Genomic DNA, 22,980 nt, shown 5'->3' with positions numbered 1-22,980 from the left:
ATTATTATTATTATTATTATTATTATTATTGTTTTGTTGTTGTTGATATTTATTATTATTATTATTATTATTATTATTATTATTATTATTATTATTATTATTTACACTTGTATGCCGCAGACCCGGAGCGGCTCACAACATGCAATACAAACAATATGTATACAAATCTAATAGTTAAAACAGTAAGCTGAAATCCCATTATGTAAAAAACAGTCTATTCAATCACATCCACACATAACATTCAACGGTCAGAGAAGAAGGGTGTGTGATCTAGCTGCCCCATGCCTGGTGACATAGATGGGTCTTAAGAGTCTTGTGAAAAGTGAGGAGGGTGGGGGCAGTGCAAATCTCCAGAGGGAGCTGATTCCAGAGGGCCGGGGCCACCACAGAGAAGGCTCTTCCCCTAGGCCCTGCCAGATGACATTGTCTGGTCAACAGGACCTGGAGAAGTTCTGAGAGAGAGAAAAAAATTCAAAGATTGTTCTTATTTCTGTCTCTGTCCCTTCAGGGTAAGTGTTCATAAAGATTTTGCTGACCAAAAATTCTTGTAGAAAAATCCAGCACTTAATAAAAATGGCAGTAGTATAAACAAGCACCACTTTAAATCCAGGCACAGTAAAGATCAGGAAAGTACAAATTAAACAGACAAGCATTTATAAGCACAAATAGTAATAATAATAGAATAATAATAACATAATAATAATAATAATAATAATTTATTAGATTTGTATGCCGCCCCTCTCTGAAGACTCGGGGCGGCTCACAACAGGCAATACATCATACACAAATCCAATATTAAAACAATTTTAAAAACCCTTATTAAAAAACAATCATACAACCCAAACAAACCGTACATAAACCGAGACAGATAAGGGGTATGTCAATTTCCCTATGCCTGGCGACAAAGGTGGGCTTTCAAGAGTTTACGAAAAGCAAGGAGGGTGGGGGCAGTCCTAATCTCCGGGGGGAGTTGATTCCAGAGGGCTGCAGAGAAGGCTCTTCCCGTGGGTCCCGCCAGATGACATTGTTTTGTTGACGGGACCCGGAGAAGGCCAACTCTATGGGACCTAATCGGTCGCTGGGATTCGTGCGGCAGAAGGCGGTCACTGAGATAATCTGGTCCGGTGCCATATAGGGCTTTATAGGTCATAACCAACACTTTTAATTGTGACCGGAAACTGATTGGCAGCCAGTGCAGACTGCGGAGTGTTGATGAGACATGGGCATATCTGGGAAAGCCCATGATTGCTCTCGCAGCCGCATTCTGCATGATCTGAAGTTTCTGAACACTTTTCAAAGGTAGCCCCATGTAGAGAGCATTGCAGTAGTCGAACCTCAAGGTGATGAGGGTATGAGTGACTGTGAGTAGTGACTCCCTGTCCAAATAGGACCACAACTGGTGCACCAAGCGAACCTGGGCAAACCAGTTCTCAGTGTACATAAAGAAAAATAAAATACATTCATCAAGAATCATAAGATACAACACTTAGTGCAGTGCTTCCCAAATAGTGGGGTGGGATCCCCTGGGTGGCATAGAGTGATGCTGGGGGGCGTGTATGTACCCAGGGAATATGTGTGGTCCCTCTAAATTGATTCCCCTGACTGAAAACAGGCTCCACTGAATTCTATGGGACTTACTCCCAGGTAAGTGGGTAGTGCAGCCTTTCCCAGCCAGTAGTTTGCTTGCAGCTTATAATAAGCAAAATAATAAATATTAACACTAAAATTCCATTGGGGCCCAGATTGGAGAGTTGGGAGGGGGCATCAAATGTTTACTTCTTCCTGGTGTGTGTGTGTGTGTGTGTAACAGAAAATAATTGAGAAGTACTGACTTAGTGATAGTCATAGGTTACTAATAATCAATCAAATCGTACCAGGGAACAAATAAAACAATATACAGTGGTACCTCGGTTCTCGAACGCTTTGGTTCTCGTACATTTCGGATACCGAACAAAATTTTTGGCAAAAATTTGCTTCGGTATATGAACAAAAATTCGGATGCCGAACAGCCACAGAAAATTTTGTTTATTATCTGAAATGCTACAAGATCTGAGGGGATGGGGTGAGATGGAATGGGAGTCGGAATCCGACACACCCATCCTGGCCGCGCACTAAAAAGCCTCCCAGTCTCTAGTCTAAGCGCTCCAAGCTGTAGGAAGGGTGGGGGCGGCTGCAATACCAGCAGCTTTGGGGGCCCTCCTTTCCTCAGTGGTTCGTCTTGTTCCCTTTAAGCAGCTACACCAACTTTCTCCTTCCTGACGGTGGCGGCGGCTTTCCTTCAAGCAGCAGCAGCGCTGGGAAAGTCAGTGGCTTCCCTTTCTCATGTGATGCTCCTGGCGCTGCTGCTGCTCGAGGGAAAGCCGCCGCTGCCGTCGCCACCGCCGGGAAGGAGAAAGTTGGTGTAGCTGCCTACAGCTACAAGACGAACCACTGAGGAAAGGAGCCCCCCCCCAAAACTGCCGGTATTGCAGCTGCCCTCACCCTTCCTACAGCTTGGAGTGCTTACTATAGAGCTCCTCAGATCTTTATCCCACAAAAAATAAAGGAAATAGGGGCTGGAAACCAATTAAACACATTTCCATTATTTCCTATGGGATAAATTAATTCGGTACTCGACCAAATCGGTTCTTGACCACACTTCTGGAACGAATTGTGGTCGAGAACCGAGGTACCACTGTAAATTGTAAAGATACAAGCAACATGATTATAGTCATAAGTGGAAAGAGATAGGTACTAGGAAGGATGAAAAGAATAGTAGTAATACAGTTTTAGCAAATTATTTAACTGTTGTGGGAATTACTTGTTTAGCAGAGTTAAAATTATTAATTAAACATTAATAACATTTTGAATGCAAATTCTGTAGAAAACGTGGCTTAGAAAAGAAGGGGTAAAATTAAACAGCTGGATTTTTAATTTTATTTGATTTTGGTTAAATGAAAAAATGTATCTTTCTTGATATTTCTAGCAATTTCCAAAAGATACAATTAATGAAGAAGCAGTGGAGCTCTTGAGTCCTTATTTTGAAATGGCAGATTACAATATTGAGACAGCTAAGAGAGTTTGTGGAAATGTGGCTGGCCTTTGCTCATGGACCAAAGCAATGTCTTCGTTCTTTGCTATAAATAAGGAAGTTCTACCTTTAAAGGTAAGTCCAATCTAGCTGGCAAGGCAGAGTAAAATTATATCAACAGCAATTTGAGTCCTCGGAGAGGGCCCGTGCATAAATTAAATAAATAAATAAACAAATAAACAAACAAACAAATAAATTTACAATTTTAAACGGGGATTATGTGATGGACTAAGCTGAAATGAGATTTGTTTGGTTTTGATGTGCTCCCCTTTGGCCAAATGCAGTCCATAAACATGTTTGGTCTTGCTTTTGAGAATATTTTAATAGGTGAAAGAGGCACTTAAAACTTATGTCCAAATGATTCTTCTGTGATCTCTGTCTTTTCTTTCCCCACTTCCTGGAGAGCAAATCAAATAAACAAAAAGCCTGCATTTTCAACTGAAAAGTCTAGATTTTCTAGCTTCCACTGATAAGGCAATCCTGCCATAATGTTAGAAATTGTTTTGTTTATGTAGTAGAGAGGGATTTAAATTATAATAAAAGGACTATAAATTTGGTCTGCAGGAAGAGAAGCATATTTATCAATCCTGTTTATATTGTTAAACTCCCCCTCTCTCTCCTTCTCTCCTTCTCTCCCCTCTCCCTTTTAATCTGAAGAAAATAGAACAAACCCTTTATAACAGATATACCAATCTCCTAAAATTCTACTAGTCAACAATTTAAAATAACAATATTCATAAAATATTCATCTCTTAACTTTAACAGATATTAAAGTGTGTATGTGTGTATTTGTTTTCGTAGATTTGTTTTCGTAGATTATGTAAATACACACACACACACACATATATGAATGTATCTTTGTTAGGCAGGGCTAATCTTGAAAAGTACTTCACCGACTGCTTTGAAATTTTGACACAGTGTTCCATTTGAACACAGCCCTTAAGATATACCTATGTTATATATATATATATTGCATATGTGACAGGTAAAAACTGGCCAAAACATAGAATTCCCTGGTGAAAACATAGGAGGGGTGTTTTGATTGGCTGGTGAAAAGACAGGTAGTTGTTTTGCATGGAGACTGCCACAGGCTGCTGATCAACTGTCATGCTGATCAACTGCCACAGGAAAGTAACCTCAGAAAATAAAGGAACCAGGTGTGGCTGCAAACTGTGGGGTTTACCACCCATGTTTGAGTGGAACTAAGAACCCTGGAAGGTGGGCCGGTCTTATCATATTTGGGCAGATTGGTCAGGTCAATCTATTAAATCGGGGTGGGGGGGGGGCAGGGAGGGAGGGAGAGAGAAATGTCCAAATGTCACTCTGCTCTCTAATGTTAATCCCTTCAAACTGTATGATATAATTGAGCAGGGGGTTGGACTAGAACACCTCCAAGATCACTTGTTATTCTGAATAAATTGAGTAGAGAGTTCAAAAATTTAAACGTGCACTTTCTTTTACACTTAACCAGACTCAGCCACAGCAAGGCATGGCTGGATACAAAGATAGATAGATAGATAGATAGGTAGGTAGGTAGGTAGGTAGGTAGATATAGAGATATATACTGTATATTGATACACACACACACACACACACACACACACACACACACACACGTAAAGAAATCAAGCAGTGGGCTCCAAATTGCAAGAAATTTAGCCATCTCATCTAGTTCCATTAGTTTCAAAATCCATTCTTCCATTGTGGGTATATTTTCCTGTTTCCATCTTCGGGCATATAACAGCCCTGATCCCGATATCTTTGTCTGCATTAGTATGGCATATAAAAATGATAAATATTTTGTTGTAGCAATACGAATTCAACAACTCTCTGTATGACTAATGTACTTCATTACAAGCTGTTGTTCATATTTCTTTGGTTGATGTTATTGAAGAAATACACAATATGCATCAAAGTTCCTTTATTTAAACTTGGTGGGTTGATATTTTAAGGCAAATCTGGCCATTCAGGAGAATCGTCTGACTACAGCCATGTTAGATCTTGAGACAGCCCAAGCTGAATTGGATGCCAAGCAAGCTGAGCTGGATACTGTGCAGGCTCAATACGAAAAGGCCACATTGGAAAAACAGGTAAATTCCTGTAGGGTACAGGCAATTCTTTTCTTTAGAGATTCCCTTTGGCTATTTTGTCAAAAAGTAAAGAAAATATTACCACAATGAGTTCATGTTGTTATTCAAGAGTGCAAGGAAATTGATTTTCTGGTAATTTGGGAAAATACGGTAGTTCATCTATCTAGCTTCTGAATATTCTAATAATTTATGTGTTTATCTGCCCAATTCCCAGCAATGAATCTGGGTGGCATACAAAAACCACCGTAATGGTATATAATCTATGATACCCTGATGTCAACTCTTCAAACTAAGAAACGAAAGCTAGTCATGTTAATACTCCTTTTATTATCTTTTGATTTGATTTGATGTTTTTTATGCCACCCTTCTCCTTAGACTCAGGGCGGCTTACAACATGTTAGCAATGGCACTTTTTAACAGAGCCAGCATATTGCCCCCACAATCTGGGTCCTCCTTTTACCCAACTTGGAAGGATGGAAGGCTGAGTCAACCTTGAGCCGGTGATGAGATTTGAACCACTGACCTGCAGATCTACAGTCAGTTTTAGTGGCCTGTAGTACTGCACTCTACCTGCTGCGCCACTTCGGCTCTTATCAGGTTATAGTAACAACATTTTGCAAGTCTGAGTATTCTTTCCTCTTCCCTCATTTTATTATAAGAAACAGAGAGGGTGTCATCTGAGTTTTTTTTCTCGGGTTGCAATTCTGACTCGAAATCAGATTTCTGTTATTTGACTTTTGGCTTAGTTGTGGCTTTTCTTCTGGTTCCTCGAGGTTATTCCTTCTTCCTACAGTGTTCCCTCGATTTTCGCAGGTTCGAACTTTGCGAATGGCCTATACCACGGTTTTTCAAAAAATATTAATTAAAAAATACTTCACGGATTTTTTCTATACCACGGTTTTTCCCACCTGATGACATCATATGTCATCGCCAAACTTTTGCCTACCATTGCTCATTGGCTGAAATCATGGCCAGTCAGCGTTGTTATCACAAAAATTTTGTCCGTCATCGCTGATGGCCCGAAATCTCAGCCAATCAGCAGAATTAACCTGGCATGCATTAGTACTTTTACAATTATTAAAACTTATTAGAAGACATACCCAAGATGCCTCCTAAACGTCCCATGTGGAGTGGCGGCAACAATAGTAAAAAGAATAGGAAGATGCTGATGATTAAAGGAAAGATTGAACTGTTAGATATGCTAAAAGGGGGTCGCTCATATGCGGAAGTTGGGCATCATTATGGAATAAACAAATCGAGTGTGAGATACATTCGAAAAGATGAAAAGAAGATAAGACAAACAGCTATGATTACATTCAACAAGGAAGCAAAAAGGATGGTAACGCCTAGAAATAAACAGCTTATGAAAATGGAAGCTGCTTTGTTCATGTGAATACAAGACTGCCATAAGAAGAGCATTGCATTGGATACCAATATGATACAGACAAAGGCACAACAACTCTACACCCGTCTGGCGAACAAAGAAGGAGGTGATGCAGCTGAGGGAGAAGAAGATGTTGATGAAAGTGCCGATGACTTAGAAGACCCCCAGCCATCAACATCAACTGCTTCTCTAACCCCATTCACATTCATGGCAAGTAAGGGCTGGTTTGATAAGTTTCAACAGTGCTATGGCCTGAGGAATGTGTCATTGCACGGAGAAGCTGCCTCAGCAGATACAGGTGCAGCCGAGGAGTATGTTCATGGCACGTTTAAGGAGATAAATGAAGAAGGGGCCTACCTTCCAGAACAGGTGTTCAACATGGATGAAACAGGCCTGTTCTGGAAGAGGATGCCATCGTGCACTTTCTTAATGAAAGACGAAGCCAAAGCCTCTGGTTTTAAGGCCCAGAAAGAGCCATGTTAGCCCAGAAAAAGAAACTGTGCCAATAACTACCCATAACTATGTTCATCACGAAAACCAAGAGGACTGTCACGCCATCACCTTCAGCGTCCATTGTAGAAGTGCCCGATGAAGTGGTGATTGAAGAAGATCCTTAGTTATGTTAATAATTTTTGCAAATAAATAACAAAAAATTAATTATTGTTAATAAATAATTATGTTTATAAATAGCAGGATCACTGTTTTATTCAATGGTGAGTACCAGTAATAATGGTAAGGGAATGGGAAATGGTAATTTAGGGGTTTAAAGTGTTAAGGGATGGCTTGTGATACTGTGCACAGCCAAAAATGGTGTTTTTACTTCTGCATCTCTACTTTGCGGAAATTCGACTTTTGTGGGCGGTCTCTGAACGCATCCCCCGCAAAAATCGAGGGAACACTGTATTTACCTAGTTAAAGCAACACAACACCCCCTAAAGAAAAAGACACGTAACTTAGAGAGCTCATTTAACACGCCCAAATTCCTGGGGGAATGCCCAGGTTTTTAGAGCCTTACAAAAGCCTCAAAAGACTAATAGGATTGGGGTGATCTGGATCTTGGTCAAATACAGTGACACCTCATCTTATGATACAAACTTTTCGAGATACGAACCCAGGGCTTAAGATTTTTTTGCCTCTTCTTCCGAATTATTTTCACCTTACGAACCTGCTGCCGCCGCTGGGATGCCATGCCTCCGGACTTCCGTTGCCAGCCAAAGCACCCGCTTTCACACTGGTGGGATTCCCCTGAGGCTCCCCTCCATGGGAAACCCCACCTCCGGATTTTGCGATGCTGCAGGGGAATCCCAGCAGGGGAATCCCACCAGCACGAAAACGGGCGCTTCAGCTGGCAAAAGGGGTGAATTTTGGGCTTGCACGCATTAATCGCTTTTCCATTAATTCCTATGGGAAACATTGTTTCGTCTTACGAACTTTTCACCTTAAGAATCTTGCTCTGGAACCAATTAAGTTTGTAAGACAAGGTATCACTGTACTATCTTAATGCAATTATGGATTCATAATAGATCTATTTTATATGTCTTTCGTCAGTCACACTTCTGAAAGTATAAAATCTGTGTCCCAATTATTTAAGTCCAGGTGCACTGACAATGTTAATAGAAACAATAGGTTATTTATATTTACTGGAAGTACAATAGGTATTGTTTGTACTTATCTTTTCAAGCACTATTAACAATAGTTTTTTGCTCAGGTTGCTTTTGTGTATGTGAATTTTTATTTTGAACAGATATTGCTTGAAGATGCAGAACGCTGCAGGCATAAAATGCAAACCGCTTCCAGTCTTATTAGTGGGTTGGCTGGTGAAAAGGAGAGATGGACTGAACAAAGTAAAGAGTTTGCAGCCCAAACAAAAAGGCTTGTGGGTAAGCTGAAGGGACTGTCCTTTCTACAAAGCTATAAGCTACATTGAGTATTTTTCATTGAGTATAGACTGCATGCATGTAAATCGTGTTCCTGTTTATCGTGTTCCTGTTTATTTTTACTCCCTTGTGTTAAAAGCAGCAGGGAATCCTCTGTTATTTTGATAAATAATGACATTGTGTTGGTAGGAACTTTTGTTTGCTAAAATTAGGTCTTGAAGGGTGAGATTTACTCCAAGTTGTGAAATAACATGTCACTATCAATTTGCCAACATTATGGTAAAACAAGTAAGAAATCAAACATTGTTTTTCTAAAAATGGTTGTGTTTTTAACAAGTTCTAGGTAGTTTCAGTCCTGTCTTACAACACTCACACTTACAATGTCCCCAAAAAGCTTTTATTTATATAGGTTATATTTATTGATATTTACCATATTAAAAATTGAAACCTATGCATTTGCTGCTGCTACTGTATTTAACCATTTTTTGATAGAATTTTATTGTGGTATTATTTTTCAACATTGGCTGGCAAATAATTTTGATTTTGCAGAACCCTGAAAGGGTGTCATTGACCAATGATCACTGATCAGCGCTAAGAATCACTGATGTATCAGAGTTGCTTTTTCTTTTTCTTTTAAAAAAATACTTTATTAAATATATACATTAAAACAAAGATAACAAAGAGACAACAAAACAACAGTATATACATATAACATACAAAAAAATAAAGCATCTTGCTTTATACATGGAGTTGCTTTTTCAAAAGACAATTGGACTTGGTTTTTCCTTGAAGATGTTTCCTACTCATCTGAAAAGCTTCTTTAGTAAGAACCGAAGAAGGTTCTTGAATGAGAAAATAAAGTCTTCAAGGAAAGATAAAGAAACTTCAGTTGCCTTTTGAAAAAACATCTTTGGGACAACCATGACCTGGATGACTGAGAATCTCCATAGACCAGTGATGGCGAACCTTTTTTGGCTTGGGTCCCAAAAGGGAGCACATGTGTGCGATAACATGCACGTACATGCCTACACCCATAATATGATGCCCTCTCCCCCCACATCTGCAGAACCACCCTGTTATCCCCCTGCGCATGCACACAACCCCCATGCTGCTTCCCTGACTGTGCATGCGCATAGGCCTCACTGAAGCCTCTGGACTTCCAGTAAGCCCGTTGGCTGTTTTTTGCTCTTCCCAGGGTTCAGAAAAGACTCATGAAGCCTGCAGAGAGCAAAAAATGGCCCAACTGGTTAACTCGAAGTTTGGAAATGAACTTCTGGTTGGGTCTTAGGGCCATTTTAGCTATTCCCAAGGTTCAGGGAAGCCTCCTGAAACCTAGGGAGAGCAAAAAACAACCAAATGGATCAATGTACATCTGGTTGGCCTGTTGGGCCATTTTTCGCCATCCCCAGGCTTCAGTAGGCTTTCCTGAAGCCTGGGGAGAGCAAAAAAGGCCAAAAAGAAGACATGTGTACACTGGAGCTGGCATAGGGCAATGCCTCATGTGCTCTTAGATATGACGCTGCGAGCCATTTGTGGCATATGTGCCAAAGATTCACCATCACTGTCATATACAATCACCTATGTAGGAAATTGCAGATTCCAGAGGGAAGTGTATTTAAGCCAGAGGCTAGTTTGCTTTTTAAAATAAATAAATAAATAAATAGTTTATTGGTTTTTTGAGAAAAGAAAAAAGAAAAAAAAAAAGGGGGGGAATAGGGATACAAAAAGTAAGGGGGATACAAAGCAGTAGACATGTTTCAACATGAGATATATAACTTATCAGTTGTAAACATTCAACTGTGCATTTTCATGTTATACTTAATAATTAACGTTTTATGGTTTCGTATCTATAGATTTACTTAAAAATATATTAGTATGGTTAGATAAGATAGGGTGGGATTTGGGTGAGGAAAAGGAAGGGTGTGGTATCTGCAGTATAGCAGGCATATGTAGTTTAACGACATATTGTTAAATTATAGTGTTATGTTATGGCAGTGGGTGAGTATATTGAGAATAGTTGTACGTTGCATTGTTAGTAATTTATAGATAGTAATCAGGAGAATTGAACTCAGGCATAAAATCTAGTTTGTATTTGGTCTATGTTTTTGTTGTATTTGTTTTTCCTTTGGTGGGAAGTAAGGAGTTTTCAGTTGGTTTCTGTTTTATTGTTATTAGTGTTGCTTTTTTATTTTTAATCCTGAGTTTTTTAATCCAGGTGAAGTTTGCCTCTTTTCTTCTTTTCTGTAACAAAAACAAATACCTTCCCCAATGCCACAGCTTTCCCCCCCTTTGAGGTGCATACAAGTAATGGGATTGTTGGTTGCACGCATGCTCTTGCTTGCATAAAATATGGCTATAGTAAAATAAGATAGAAGAAATTGGCCCCACTTTGTCCTGGTGCAAGAAATCTCTGTGTGATTTAGCACATTAAGCTGAAAGTTGCTCACGGAGAGAGCATGTCATAATTCACTGGTCAGAATATCCACATCATATACACCCCTCTTCTGCTTTCTCTTCTGTATAAACAGTTATCAAATATTTAAAGAACAAGACTTTCCCCAGCAGTCTGTTTCATGTTGAAATAAGACCTTTTAAGCTTAGCTTGAATGTTTGCTTTTATATTCACTGCAAATGTATTCAACCACCATCTAATGTGGTTTTTCTTTGTATCAATTTAGGGGATGTACTTCTGGCCACAGCCTTTCTGTCCTATTCTGGTCCTTTCAATCAAGAGTTCCGTAATCGTTTGTTAACCAGCTGGCAAAAAGAAATGAGCACTCGGAAAATCCCATTTGAAAACCATCTCAATCTCACAGAGATGCTGATTGATGCTCCAACTGTCAGTGAATGGAACCTTCAAGGGCTGCCAAATGATGATCTGTCAATTCAGAATGGCATCATTGTCACAAAGGCAGCTCGTTACCCTCTCCTGATTGATCCACAAACTCAGGGCAAGATTTGGATTAAGAACAAAGAAACCCGGAATGAGCTGCAGGTGAATTAAATTCTAGTCCATTATACTCATATTTGGAAGTAAACATGTTCAGGATGGCAGCAAAACAGTGGAGTACTTGAAAATATTCCAGAACAATACACTGTAATGATGACTTTACTTGCCAACATTAGCTTTGGTTCATTTGGAAACCAGAAATATTGATTTTTTTTTTAGACTGGGTTTTTGCATAGGAATTGTTGTTGTTTCTAACTTTTAAAAAAGCTCCATATTTTAAAACCTAATTATATTACATTTCTGCTTTGAAATTATTAAGAAAGAGCGATAATGGGGAATATAACTTTCCTAAACACATCATAAAAAAACAATGTTGTAATATAGCTATGATTGAATCCTGGAGATTAAAACTCATCTTTTTAACCTGGTAAATAAACAAAGGTTTTATTTATTTTATTTATTTATTAGATTTGTATGCCACCCCTCTCCACAGACTCGGCAGCTACTTCTTTCAACTGAAGTCCAATGCCATTCCCCTTCCTTCAAGCTGGTGATCCATTTTCATAATTTATGAACATTATGATTCTTCTTTTTAAGATCACTTCTCTGAATCACAAGTATTTTAGAAACCACTTGGAGGATAGTCTCTCTCTTGGAAGACCACTCTTGATTGAAGACGTTGGTGAAGAGTTGGATCCAGCTTTGGACCATGTATTGGAAAAAAACTTCATCAAAACAGGTTCTACATACAAAGTGAGAAAAATAACATATTCCAAATGTTAAAAAATTAGTTGCATATATAATTCTAGTTTCTATTTTTAAGTACAATTCTTTTTCTTGACTGGTGTCACCAAGAAGTCTTCAAGAAAATAGATTATAGCAGTGGTCTTTAATTTTTATTCTCTCTTGATAAATGATCTGTTACATTTATTTTGTGTGCTCCACTATACTTTTTATGATTGCTACACAGTGCAATGAAAAAAATATTTTGATAAAAACTTTTTATTCTGGAACTTTAGCAGAATATTTCTCTTCCTTCTCTTCTTTAGTGGGATACTAAAAGGATAGTAAAACAAGCTTGTGAGACATCTTAAATGCCTGCAGCCTTTTCATTCTAGACATAAGTATTTTCCTTTTATCTTTCTTCCATACATTGACTTGTACTTCATCACCTTATTTTTCAATTAATTTTTATGGTTACAATTTAAAGTAAGGCATCTTTAAGATGTAGGATCTAAGCTTAAATCTGTATGATTATTAAGAGTTTTCTAAGCTTTAATCTATAAGCAGCAGAGACAAAAAAAGATTAGCAACAATCTTACCATTTATAAACCAGATAAAGATACAGAAATTTATATAAAATGAATTGGTTTTATGTGTTTTATGCTAAAGTGCAAGTTTACTTACTTATTATGTTAATTGTATTTTACATATACAAAATTAAAATAATACTTAATGAATAGCTACCAGTTGTTTGAAGGAATCCAATTCATCTTATATGCATCCATTTTGGAATTGTTTTTTCTTAATTAGGTAAAAGTTGGGGATAAAGAAATGGATGTAATGAATGGCTTCAGACTTTATATCACCACCAAGATTCCAAATCCAGCTTACACCCCTGAGATTAGTGCTCGCACCTCAATAATTGATTTTACTGTCACCATGAAAGGCCTAGAAGATCAGCTTCTAGGGAGAGTCATTCTAACAGAAAAACAGGTATATAGAAAGAAATTTGTGAGTAAATCTGTGACTGTTTATTGAAGTATATTTTTATTTTTTATTTATTTATTTTATTTATTTAGATTTGTATGCCGCCCCTCTCCGCAGACTCTTTTATTACAGGGATGGATAAAACAAGCAATTATGTGGATACGTTATCTCTCTCTCTCTCTCTTTCTCCCCCTCTCTCCCTCTCTCTCTTTTAGCTCTAACGATTTTTTCCTACAAATTAAAACCATTTATGTTTCTATGAGAAAAGCAATCAATATATTTAAAAGGTGTTTCTTACAACATCTCCAAATAGTTCTTTTAATTGATTTTGTGTACTGTACTACTTTTTAAATTTTCTGCTCACTGTCCAGAGTTCCATATAGGTGGCCATATAAATCTGCTGAAAAAATAAAACATAAACAATAGGTGCTAAATAATAAAAGCACTTTTATGTTTAGCTGGCACATTCCTTGTTAAATACAGATTGTAGGAAGAGATGACAGCTAACAAATTCATATTGGACTCTGAGGGGAATTTTAACTAATAAAAAGCTAATAAAAGCACACCTTCAGAACTGCTGTTTGCTTTTAGGGGAAATCATCCATTCATTTAAAATAAATAGGAAACCCCTGAGGAAAGATTTTTGTTACACTTGTTGTAGGCATAGAATAATCAACGTCTCTACCCTACTCCCCAAGATCTCTCAGATTATTTTCTCCCCCCTCCCATTATTGATATTTATATTTGTATAAGAAAAATCAGTATAGAAATATAATCAAGTCAATAAAAGGAATTTACAAATATGAAGTTAAGTTTTTTCCATATTCCTAAGTGATTAAAGATACTTGAATATATTTGATCCCCAATAACCAGTAACGTCTATGCAGAATATAAATGTCAGGAATAATATACATATTATTCTCAATTGGACTAGTGTGACTGATTATGGACTATTCCTTCCACATGCCATTAAAACTTCATCGACTCCTAGGTCCTTTCCTTGTGGGGTTCCTCAGGGGTCGGTCCCCTCACTGCTGCTGTTTAATATCTACATGAAACCCCTGGGTGAGATTATCCAACAGCACGGTGTGAGTTATCATCAGCATGCTGACGATACATACATTTCCACTCCATGTCAACTCAGTGAAGCAGTGGAAGTAATGTATCTGGAGGATGTCAAGGTTTGGATGGGCATTAATAAGCTGTCAACCCCGACAAGACGGAGTGGCTGTGGGTTTTGCCTCCCAAGGACAATCCCATCTGTCCATCCATCACCCTCGGAGGGGAGTCTTTTTCCCCCTCAGAGAGGGTCCGCAACTTGGGCATTCTCCTTGATCCACACTGAGCTTAGAAGACCATCTCTCAGCTGTGACAAGGGTGGCGTTTGGATGGGTATGCCTGGTGTGCCAGTGGCGGCCCTATTTGGACAGGGAGTCACTTCTCACAGTCACTCATACCCTTATCACCTCGAGGTTTGACAACTTCAATGCTGTCTACATGGTGTTGTACATACTTCTGGTCTGTTGGAGGATGATGAAGAAATTGAGGACTCTGATACAGATAGTGTTTATGAATTAGTGGAGGGCCCGGGGTTACAGGTAGTAGAACAGGTGGAAGGCCAGCACAGGATGTGGCTGTGAGTCCACAATCTAGCGAGGAAGAATCAGGCGTTCGCTGGGTCAATCCTAAATTCAGAAGGGTCCAAAAAAGTAAGGAACAGGTGTTTGGAAGAAGATATTAAGGGGAGGAATGGGTTAAATACTGGAGTGATGTATTTGGTATGTCAGGGGGTCAGTGGGGAAGAAGGGTGGAGTTTCAATGTTGTAGGGCTAAAATGAAAGGTATTTTGTTCAGCTCCCAAGCAAGCAAATGCATTCTGTGTTATTTTATAGTCATTTCTACTGTTTCTGAATCATGCTGTGAGTACATAAATCTTGTTAAACGGAGAAGCTGGGAGGAATGTATGAGGAATGCAATTAAGAAAGATAACGGGAGGAAGAGGAATGTGCTAGTATGAACTGTATTTTGAATACGGAAGGGAAGAGAAATAAAGATGGAGTTTCTTTGTTTATGAAATACTGCATTTAGTAAGAGTTATTTGTAATAGCTAAAGTTCTACCAGAAACCAGAACACATGGGGCTGCCTTTGAAGAGTGTTCGAGGACTGCAAATTGTCCAAAAGGCAGCCGCTCGAACCATTGTGGGGCTCCCAAAATTTGCCCACATTTCAACATCACTCCATGAGCTGCATTGGTTGCTGATTGGTCTCCAGGCACAATTCAAAGTATTGGTTGTGACTTATAAAGCCCTACATGGCTTAGGATCAGATTACCTGCAGGACCGTCTTCTGCCTCATGCATCCCAGAGGCTGCTTAGGGTCCCACAGAGTCGACCTTTTTCAAGCCCTATCGACCAGACAATATCATCTGGCAGGACCTAGGAAAAGAGCCTTCTCTGTGTACCGCCCCCTCCCTCCTGGTCTTTCAAAAAGTTCTGAAGGCCTATCTTTGCCGGTGGGCGTGGGGGTTGTGAATGTTGAGTTTGTCTCCAGCCAATGTTATGAGTGACTGAACTGGATGATTGTTGGATAGATGGGGTTTTAAAAGAATTTTTTTAGCTTTATAGCATTTTTAAAATTAGATTTATAACACTATATTGTATTGCATTTATATGTCATATGCCACCCTGAGTTGAGAAGGGCAGCATCAGGAGTGGGCTACTGCCTGGATGGGGCAGGGGGGAACGCAGCGGGATAGCGAAAATGGAACTCTACCACATAATACCCAATTTGCACTGAAAGATGTTGAAAGAAAATGCAGGGCGTGCTGCATAAGCCACGCCCACAGTGTGGTAGTAAAACTTTTGGTAGCCCTTCACTGGGCAGCATAGAAGTTGTGTGCATGTATATATGTATGTATGTATGTATGTATGTATGTATGTATGTATGTATGTATGTATGTATAACACACACACACACACACACACACACGCACATATATATAACATATTTTTCTGATAATTAAAAGGAAGGGAAAGGAATATATATAGCACTAACTCCTCCTTACTCCAAACATGACTAACTCAGAGTTTAACTCAGCTGCCTTCTCTTAATATACTAAAAGGGACACTGTTACATTTCATATTATACTTCTAACAAATCTTTAAATTTGATATGGCTTTCTGGAAGTATAGTTATTCTCTGCTATTAAAAAAAAGATACCATAGCATTGGGCCTCTTCAGATCAAGCATTTATCAAGCATACTACTGAAAGAGTAGTAGATCCTTGGAACAAACTTCCAGCAGACGTGGTAGATAAATCCACAGTAACTGAATTTAAACATGCCTGGGATAAACATATATCCATCCTAAGATAAAATACAGAAAATAGTATAAGGGCAGACTAGATGGTCTTTTCCTGCCGTCAGACTTCTATGTTTCTATGTTTCTATGACTGGGACAGCAATAAAGCAGTTTTTAAAAATTAAGTCTAACAATTTGAACATTCTATCAACATTTATAGTTATTGACTTACCTCCTAGCAGTTTCAGCAGCCCAACATTGCCAGTAGTTCACCTCTGAGCAATTTGACTCCTTGCAGGTAGTTTCATATTCAATTCTATCACGTGGCGTGCCTGTTTCTGAATCAGCTGTGTGTCAGAGGCTGATAGTCAATTGCTTATGCTAATAAGACTCTGTGCTGTGCTGTTTAATGCAAGGAGGTAAATTTGCAAGAGTGAGACCAAATGGTGGGAGTGGCTGGGTGGGGCTACATTCGGTGTATAAGACTCACCCAAGTTTTCACCCTGTTTTGGGGAGTAAAAAGGTGCATCTTATACAGTGATTAACATCAGAAATAAATTGAATTGATGGAAAGAACACTGAGAAAAAAGTGTATCATTATGATTATTATGAATTGTATATTATACTAAAATAATTATGTAAAGACATGGAATGATGTACCATTTAAACATTAGGAGAAAAATATATCTAAGTTTATATGGCAAGGGAAAAAAATCAAGGGTTTAAATATAAAATACTTCAAAATACACTGCTCAAAAAAATTAAAGGGAACACTTAAACAACAGAGTATAACTCCAAGTAAATCAAACGTCTGTGAAATCAAACTGTCCACTTAGGAAGCAACACTGATTGACAATCAATTTCACATGCTGTTGTGCAAATGGAATATTCAATGAGAAAATTTCATTCATTCAGATCTAGGATGTGTTATTTTAGTGTTCCCTTTATTTTTTTGAGCAGTATATAAAGGAATGAGAAGAATTAGATCTGCCTAACTTGAGATTGCACTCTGCAACCTGCTACATAGTCTGGAGGGTAAACTAGATTCTGATGAGGAATAAAAAGATCTTAGAAGGGCATGATCTGAGGTTCAGATGACATAGTTTTCATGGTAGATAATATGAAGGGTAATGTAAATTTTAGGAATTATGTCACAAGTGCCATATTGAGACTATGGAACAGATATAAAGCCAGACTGCCCAAAAATGCCTTTACGTTTCTCAGCACAGAAGCATTTTATAGGAAAGAAAAGCTAGATAAAGCAATATGGTTAACTTATTCAGAATTGTTAGAACAGGAACATTGAGAATATAACTGGAAATCAAAAGAGAAATTGACTGCAGAATAATTTAATTTATAATGCACAATTTTTTTAAAAAAATATTTAAGATAGATAGATAGGACATTTGAAATTGAAAAGCAGAAGACAGTATTTGAACTAAGTACAAATGATGGACATTTAACTTTTATTGAAATTTGAAACCTAAGAAAAGCAAGTGAAATATTATGTGATAAAATGGGCTAAGAGCTTTGGACACACTATACTGATAGATCAATGGGAAAAGATGTGGTTAAAAGCATTGCTATAACTTAAAAGGTATATTTTATAAAATGATGTACTTAAAAAATATAACTTAAAAGTTATATTATATAAAATGGTATAAGACTTTCAAACATAATGTCTAGAATGTATAAAATTGCCTCAGATGTGGATTACATGGAGGGTCATTTTATCATTCATGATGGATGCAAAAAAGCCACATCACTATTCTTCCTTATTTTCTTTATTTCTTTTTTTCTAATATTTGTATTGTTTTAACTTGTTGAAAAGTTGTTCAATAAAAATTATATTTTTTTAAAAAAAACATGATAAGCCGAGGTTGTTTACATCATCCTGACGCTCTAACTCAAACCATCTAATTCATAAAAAGTTTATTATTCAGATTTGAAGATAAAAACAGATTATACTCTTCTCATTTGTATTTGTGATTTGTGTTGAATTCACTAATCAGAAGGTCAAAGGATAGTATGTTGCCTTGAGCTTTGAATCTCGTACATAACATGATATTTAGTTATTAGCGCAAATCAGACTAATATGTCTGATCTGAATTGCTTTCCTGAGGCTGTTAGAGAACAAATTTGTCATGATTTCAAACTGATATTTCAATTTGGTACTTAGAAGGCATGAGAAAAACTAGGATAATTTATGAACATTTGAGGAAAGCTAGCTGGAGAACTTGATCATTTATTTCTCTGTAATGTTCCTATTTTTTTTTTTTTAAATTCATCCGAATTCCTATTTTGTAAAGTAAAAACAGTTTCTGCCAATGGCTTATTTCCTCCTAATGTAAACAGCAACTTTGAAGGTTTGCTTTAAAATGTGATTTTTATTAGCCAATGAGGATGAAGTTAAATTCTCTCTCGGTGCCTGCTGAGAGCTCAAAATTATCACATTTCCCCAAGCGAGTGATGTTTTTACTTGAAAAAAAAATGTGCAAGTTAAACATAACATCTATTTATTGTCTTGCTTAGATTGGCTGTAAAGTTGACAGATTCTTTTTCACAGAAATTTAAATAGCTTCAAATTGTGTAAGAACTTTGCAGTGAGTTAAAAGCAAATGACTACATATAATAATACATTCTAGGTGATAATGTGTTTAGGTAATTATCAGGATGTCATTCCTGCCAGCAAAAGGCTAAATCCATTTTTCTAGTTTTTATTCTTCCTTTAGGTATCTCATTTAGTAAGGAATATTACATAGTGAGATAAGATGAGTATGGTGGTATTCAGTGTTCATACTGTAGGTGAAATTAGTTTCTATTGTCCAGAGAGGAAAAACTTTTAGACATAAGATCACATAGAGGAACTTTGTAATTATATGTATTTATATGTGGAAAATGTCTTCTTCTCCACTATTTTCATTCCAGTTTGAAATAGAAACCAATTAAAACAAATAGAATGCTCTTTCATTGTTTGCTGGGCTTTTTTTTTTTTGCTTCAAAGCTAATGCTCAAATTTTCTTATAACTACTTGTCCAAAGAAAATCTCACATTTCTTCTAAATTACTTTCATAATCTCCAATTACATTTGTTTTTACAGACTGCCATGGATCACTCTTTATACAGAGAAGGCATTTTAGCTTATATTCAATTTATATTCTGCACAATAGAAGAGCTTTAGAATTAGATATAAACTAATGTTAATTTTGATAGCAAAACCTGGGATAAATTAACTATTTTTATCCGGGCTACACTACCTGCAGTATTTATAGACATAAATACAGCATAATATAAGTTGCTGAATCCCAACCTTTTAAAACATTCACAATCCCTGGCTAAAGCTCTCACCTTATTCTTCCTAATGATAGCACCAGTGTTATGCATGCCATCTGGGGAGACACTACGTATAAAACATTAAACATGAACAATGTTGAATTATTCATCTTTAAATCCGCTTAATGTAGTAATCAATGTTGTATCCTGTGATCTACAGTATATGTGGAATGAAAAATTCATGTGGTAGTGGGTTCCATGGGATACTTACAGGCCCCATGCTGAGTGTGCTTTCAATCCATTTCATCAATTAATTCCAAACATCTTTCTACCCACCCTGGTTTCTACCCATCCTAGCTCTTTCATCAAAGTTATGGTGATGACAGCCTGGGTGCTGCAGTCTGAATAGGAAGAATCTAATTGTGCTCCCTTGGATAATCTTAATGTAGTTGGGTGTAGTTCAGAATGATTTCCTCTCTCCCCTCCTGTGAGTGGAGGTCAGGATAAGCAATCAAGGGCAGAGAACTGCACAGGAAATTGACATACGATAATGAATGAATGAATGAATGAATGAATGTCTCTTGGTAATAATACCTTGGCTACCAATTTGGCAATGCATTGGTACTATACTGTAGATGCATGTATTGGCCCGCTTTCAATGATACATTACACTGAAGTATGACTTTATGAAATGCTTTAACAGGAGTTGGAGAAAGAGCGAACTGATCTTATAGAAGATGTGACAGCTAACAAAAGGAAGATGAAAGAACTAGAAGATAACTTGCTGTATCGGCTGACAAGCACACATGGCTCTCTGGTGGAAGATGAGAGTCTCATCGTTGTACTTAGTAACACAAAAAGAACAGCAGAAGAGGTGACCCAGAAACTTCAAACATCAGTTGAGACTGAAGTGCAGATTAACTCAGCTCGGGAGGAATACAGGCCAGGTGCGATGACTCTCCCTCTCCCGAACTAAAGATCAAAATTGTAGTTATTGCTTGGACTGTAGTATATTAAAGTCAAAATTAGCCAGGCCTCAAACCTATACAGTAGTACCTCTAGATACGAGCTGCTCCACATGTGAGTATTCCAAGTTACGAGCTGAGACGCGAGCAAAATTTCTGTTCGACACCCGAGCTCAAATTCAGGATATGAGCCGAGCTTCCACTAGATGGCGCAAGAATTCCTTGCTTCCAGTTATCTCGGCGCGAAAAACAAAGTCTAAAGGCATTCATTCGAGATGCGAGTTGATCGACATACGAGCTCGGGTCTGGAACGAATTAGACTCGTATGTCGAGGTACCACTGTATTGAGGAAGATTTGAGAGTTTTAAGGGCTAATGACAATTTCCTTGGAACTTTCCTTATCCACAGAAATTAAGTGACAAGGAGAATAGAAGCTCTTAACCTTCAATATTCATCTGTTGTCACTAGCAGAGTAAAGATAGATAGTCCTCAACTTACAACCTTTCATTTAGTGACTTGTTGAAGTTACAAAAACACTGAAAAAAGTGACTTATGACCATTGCAGCATCCTCATGATGACATGGTCAAGATTCAGGTACTTGGCAACTGGCATGCATTTATGATAGTTCACTGTCCCAGGGTCATGTAATTATCATTTGTAACCTTCTCAGCCTTCCTTTGACAAGCAAAGTCAATGATGGAAGCAAGATTCACTTAACAAATGCAGTGCTTCATTTAACAACTGTGTCAAGAAAAGTTGTAAAATGAGGCAAAACTCACTTAAGAACTGTCTTGCTTAGAAACAGAAATTTTGGGTAGATTTGTGGTCAAGAACTACCTGTGCAGGGAAATAAATCTCAAACATCTAAAATTTTCCAAAAAAGAAAGTTCTTCTGTAAGTGAAGAACGGCTATTATTGAGCAGTAAATAATAACAGTGAAAGAGATGTCATTTGTAACTGATATTGCAGTTTTTTGAATATGCAGATGTATACAGTACAGTGATGTAGTTAAAAACAAAAACACAAGGGGAGGAAGATACCTGTTTTTCTTATTTAAGTAGAAAATGGTTCAACTGCACAAAACCTGTTTAACTATTTATTATCAATTGTCATTATGAGGATTTATAATTACAGATATAATCATTGCTGTGGTTTTAGATTTCTCTTGATCCAATCCAATCTTCTTTTGTTCAGTTGCTACCAGAGGCAGCATTCTCTATTTTCTGATAACGGAGATGAGTATGGTAAATGTCATGTATCAAACTTCACTTCGACAGTTTTTGGGCCTGTTTGATCTTTCGCTTGCAAGGTAACTTTGATTATCTCACATTTTTCACATTCTGGATTAACAAAAATTGGCACAGCTTTCAGACAGCTGAAAAGATGTGATATAGCCATCTTTCTGTAGAATCTGCAAACCCATGTCATTAATATCATAGTTTGAGAACATGTCCTACATTACTTAAGGCATAAAAAAGTTTGATCATAAATGACAGTGGGAATGGAAGAATGTGCAAAAAAGGTGATCCAGAATGCCTCTTACTTTATTTTTGGCTCCACAAAATTGGTCTACACAGCAAATTTCCTTAAATACGTCCAGCATCTTTCTTCATTTTAATTTTTAGCCATGGGTTCATTTCTTTATTTATGATTTAATATTCATAACTGCCTCAATTTTTCTAAACATTGTAAAGTCCCTTGCAGCTTCCCAGTGTAACAATCTTGGCTTTGAATGAAACTGAAAGGAAGAATATCGAAGAAGAAAGTAAACATTGAAGCAGCAATTCCTTTTCTGCCCACTCGATGGGATCATGCATGTCTCGGGTCTAATTTTTCCTTTCTGATGCCTTAAAGCAGGGATAGGCAAAGTTGGCTCTTCTGTGACTTGCGGACTTTAACTTCCAGAATTCCTGAGCCAATCATGAATTCTGGGAGTTGAAGTTCACATATCATAGAAGAGCCAACTTTGCCTATCCCTGCCTTAAAGCTCTTCTATGTCACACATAGCACCATTTCAGTCTTTCTTTCTTGGCGCTAAGGAACATAGCCTTCCAATAGCCTTAAGAAATCTGATGGAGAAAGAAAGAATATCCGGCCCTGGGGAATACGAGAAGAAAAAAGTACCAGACAGTGCAGCCTTTTCTTTCGTGATTTCTAATGAGATCTCATTTTAAATATATTACTGATTATCATTCTTAAGCCTCTCCAAGGATTTATTCTCAGAGACGAGGAGGCTTAATAAATAAAAATCCTATGCAGAATTGAAATACTCTCTTTTGTTATGTGTTGACATAGCGAGCACTGATCTGCGTTCAAAAACTTCAGCTTGCATTCTCTAAAAGGGCCCGAGAAAGAGAGA

The 22,980-nt window shown here is 37.6% G+C and overlaps 1 protein-coding gene across 3 annotated transcripts in view; it reads left to right on the top strand.

Moving 5' to 3' along the window:
* The window catches only part of DNAH5 (dynein axonemal heavy chain 5), a 189,312-nt gene that overhangs the window by 139,300 nt on the left and 27,032 nt on the right, over positions 1-22,980 (top strand). For all 3 annotated transcript variants that reach the window (XM_070747103.1, XM_070747104.1, XM_070747106.1), the window contains 8 exons: positions 2,966-3,145; positions 5,023-5,160; positions 8,289-8,424; positions 11,100-11,416; positions 11,969-12,124; positions 12,905-13,087; positions 20,359-20,602; positions 21,816-21,930. In XM_070747103.1, coding sequence (XP_070603204.1) covers positions 2,966-3,145; positions 5,023-5,160; positions 8,289-8,424; positions 11,100-11,416; positions 11,969-12,124; positions 12,905-13,087; positions 20,359-20,602; positions 21,816-21,930 — 1,469 coding nt within the window. The remainder of the gene's footprint in view (positions 1-2,965; positions 3,146-5,022; positions 5,161-8,288; positions 8,425-11,099; positions 11,417-11,968; positions 12,125-12,904; positions 13,088-20,358; positions 20,603-21,815; positions 21,931-22,980) is intronic.

This window comes from Erythrolamprus reginae, chromosome 3 (assembly GCF_031021105.1).
Source record: "Erythrolamprus reginae isolate rEryReg1 chromosome 3, rEryReg1.hap1, whole genome shotgun sequence".
Classification (NCBI taxonomy): Eukaryota; Metazoa; Chordata; class Lepidosauria; order Squamata; family Dipsadidae; genus Erythrolamprus; species Erythrolamprus reginae.
Note: the sequence above shows the minus strand (reverse complement) of the source record. Positions and strands in the feature narration are given on the sequence as shown.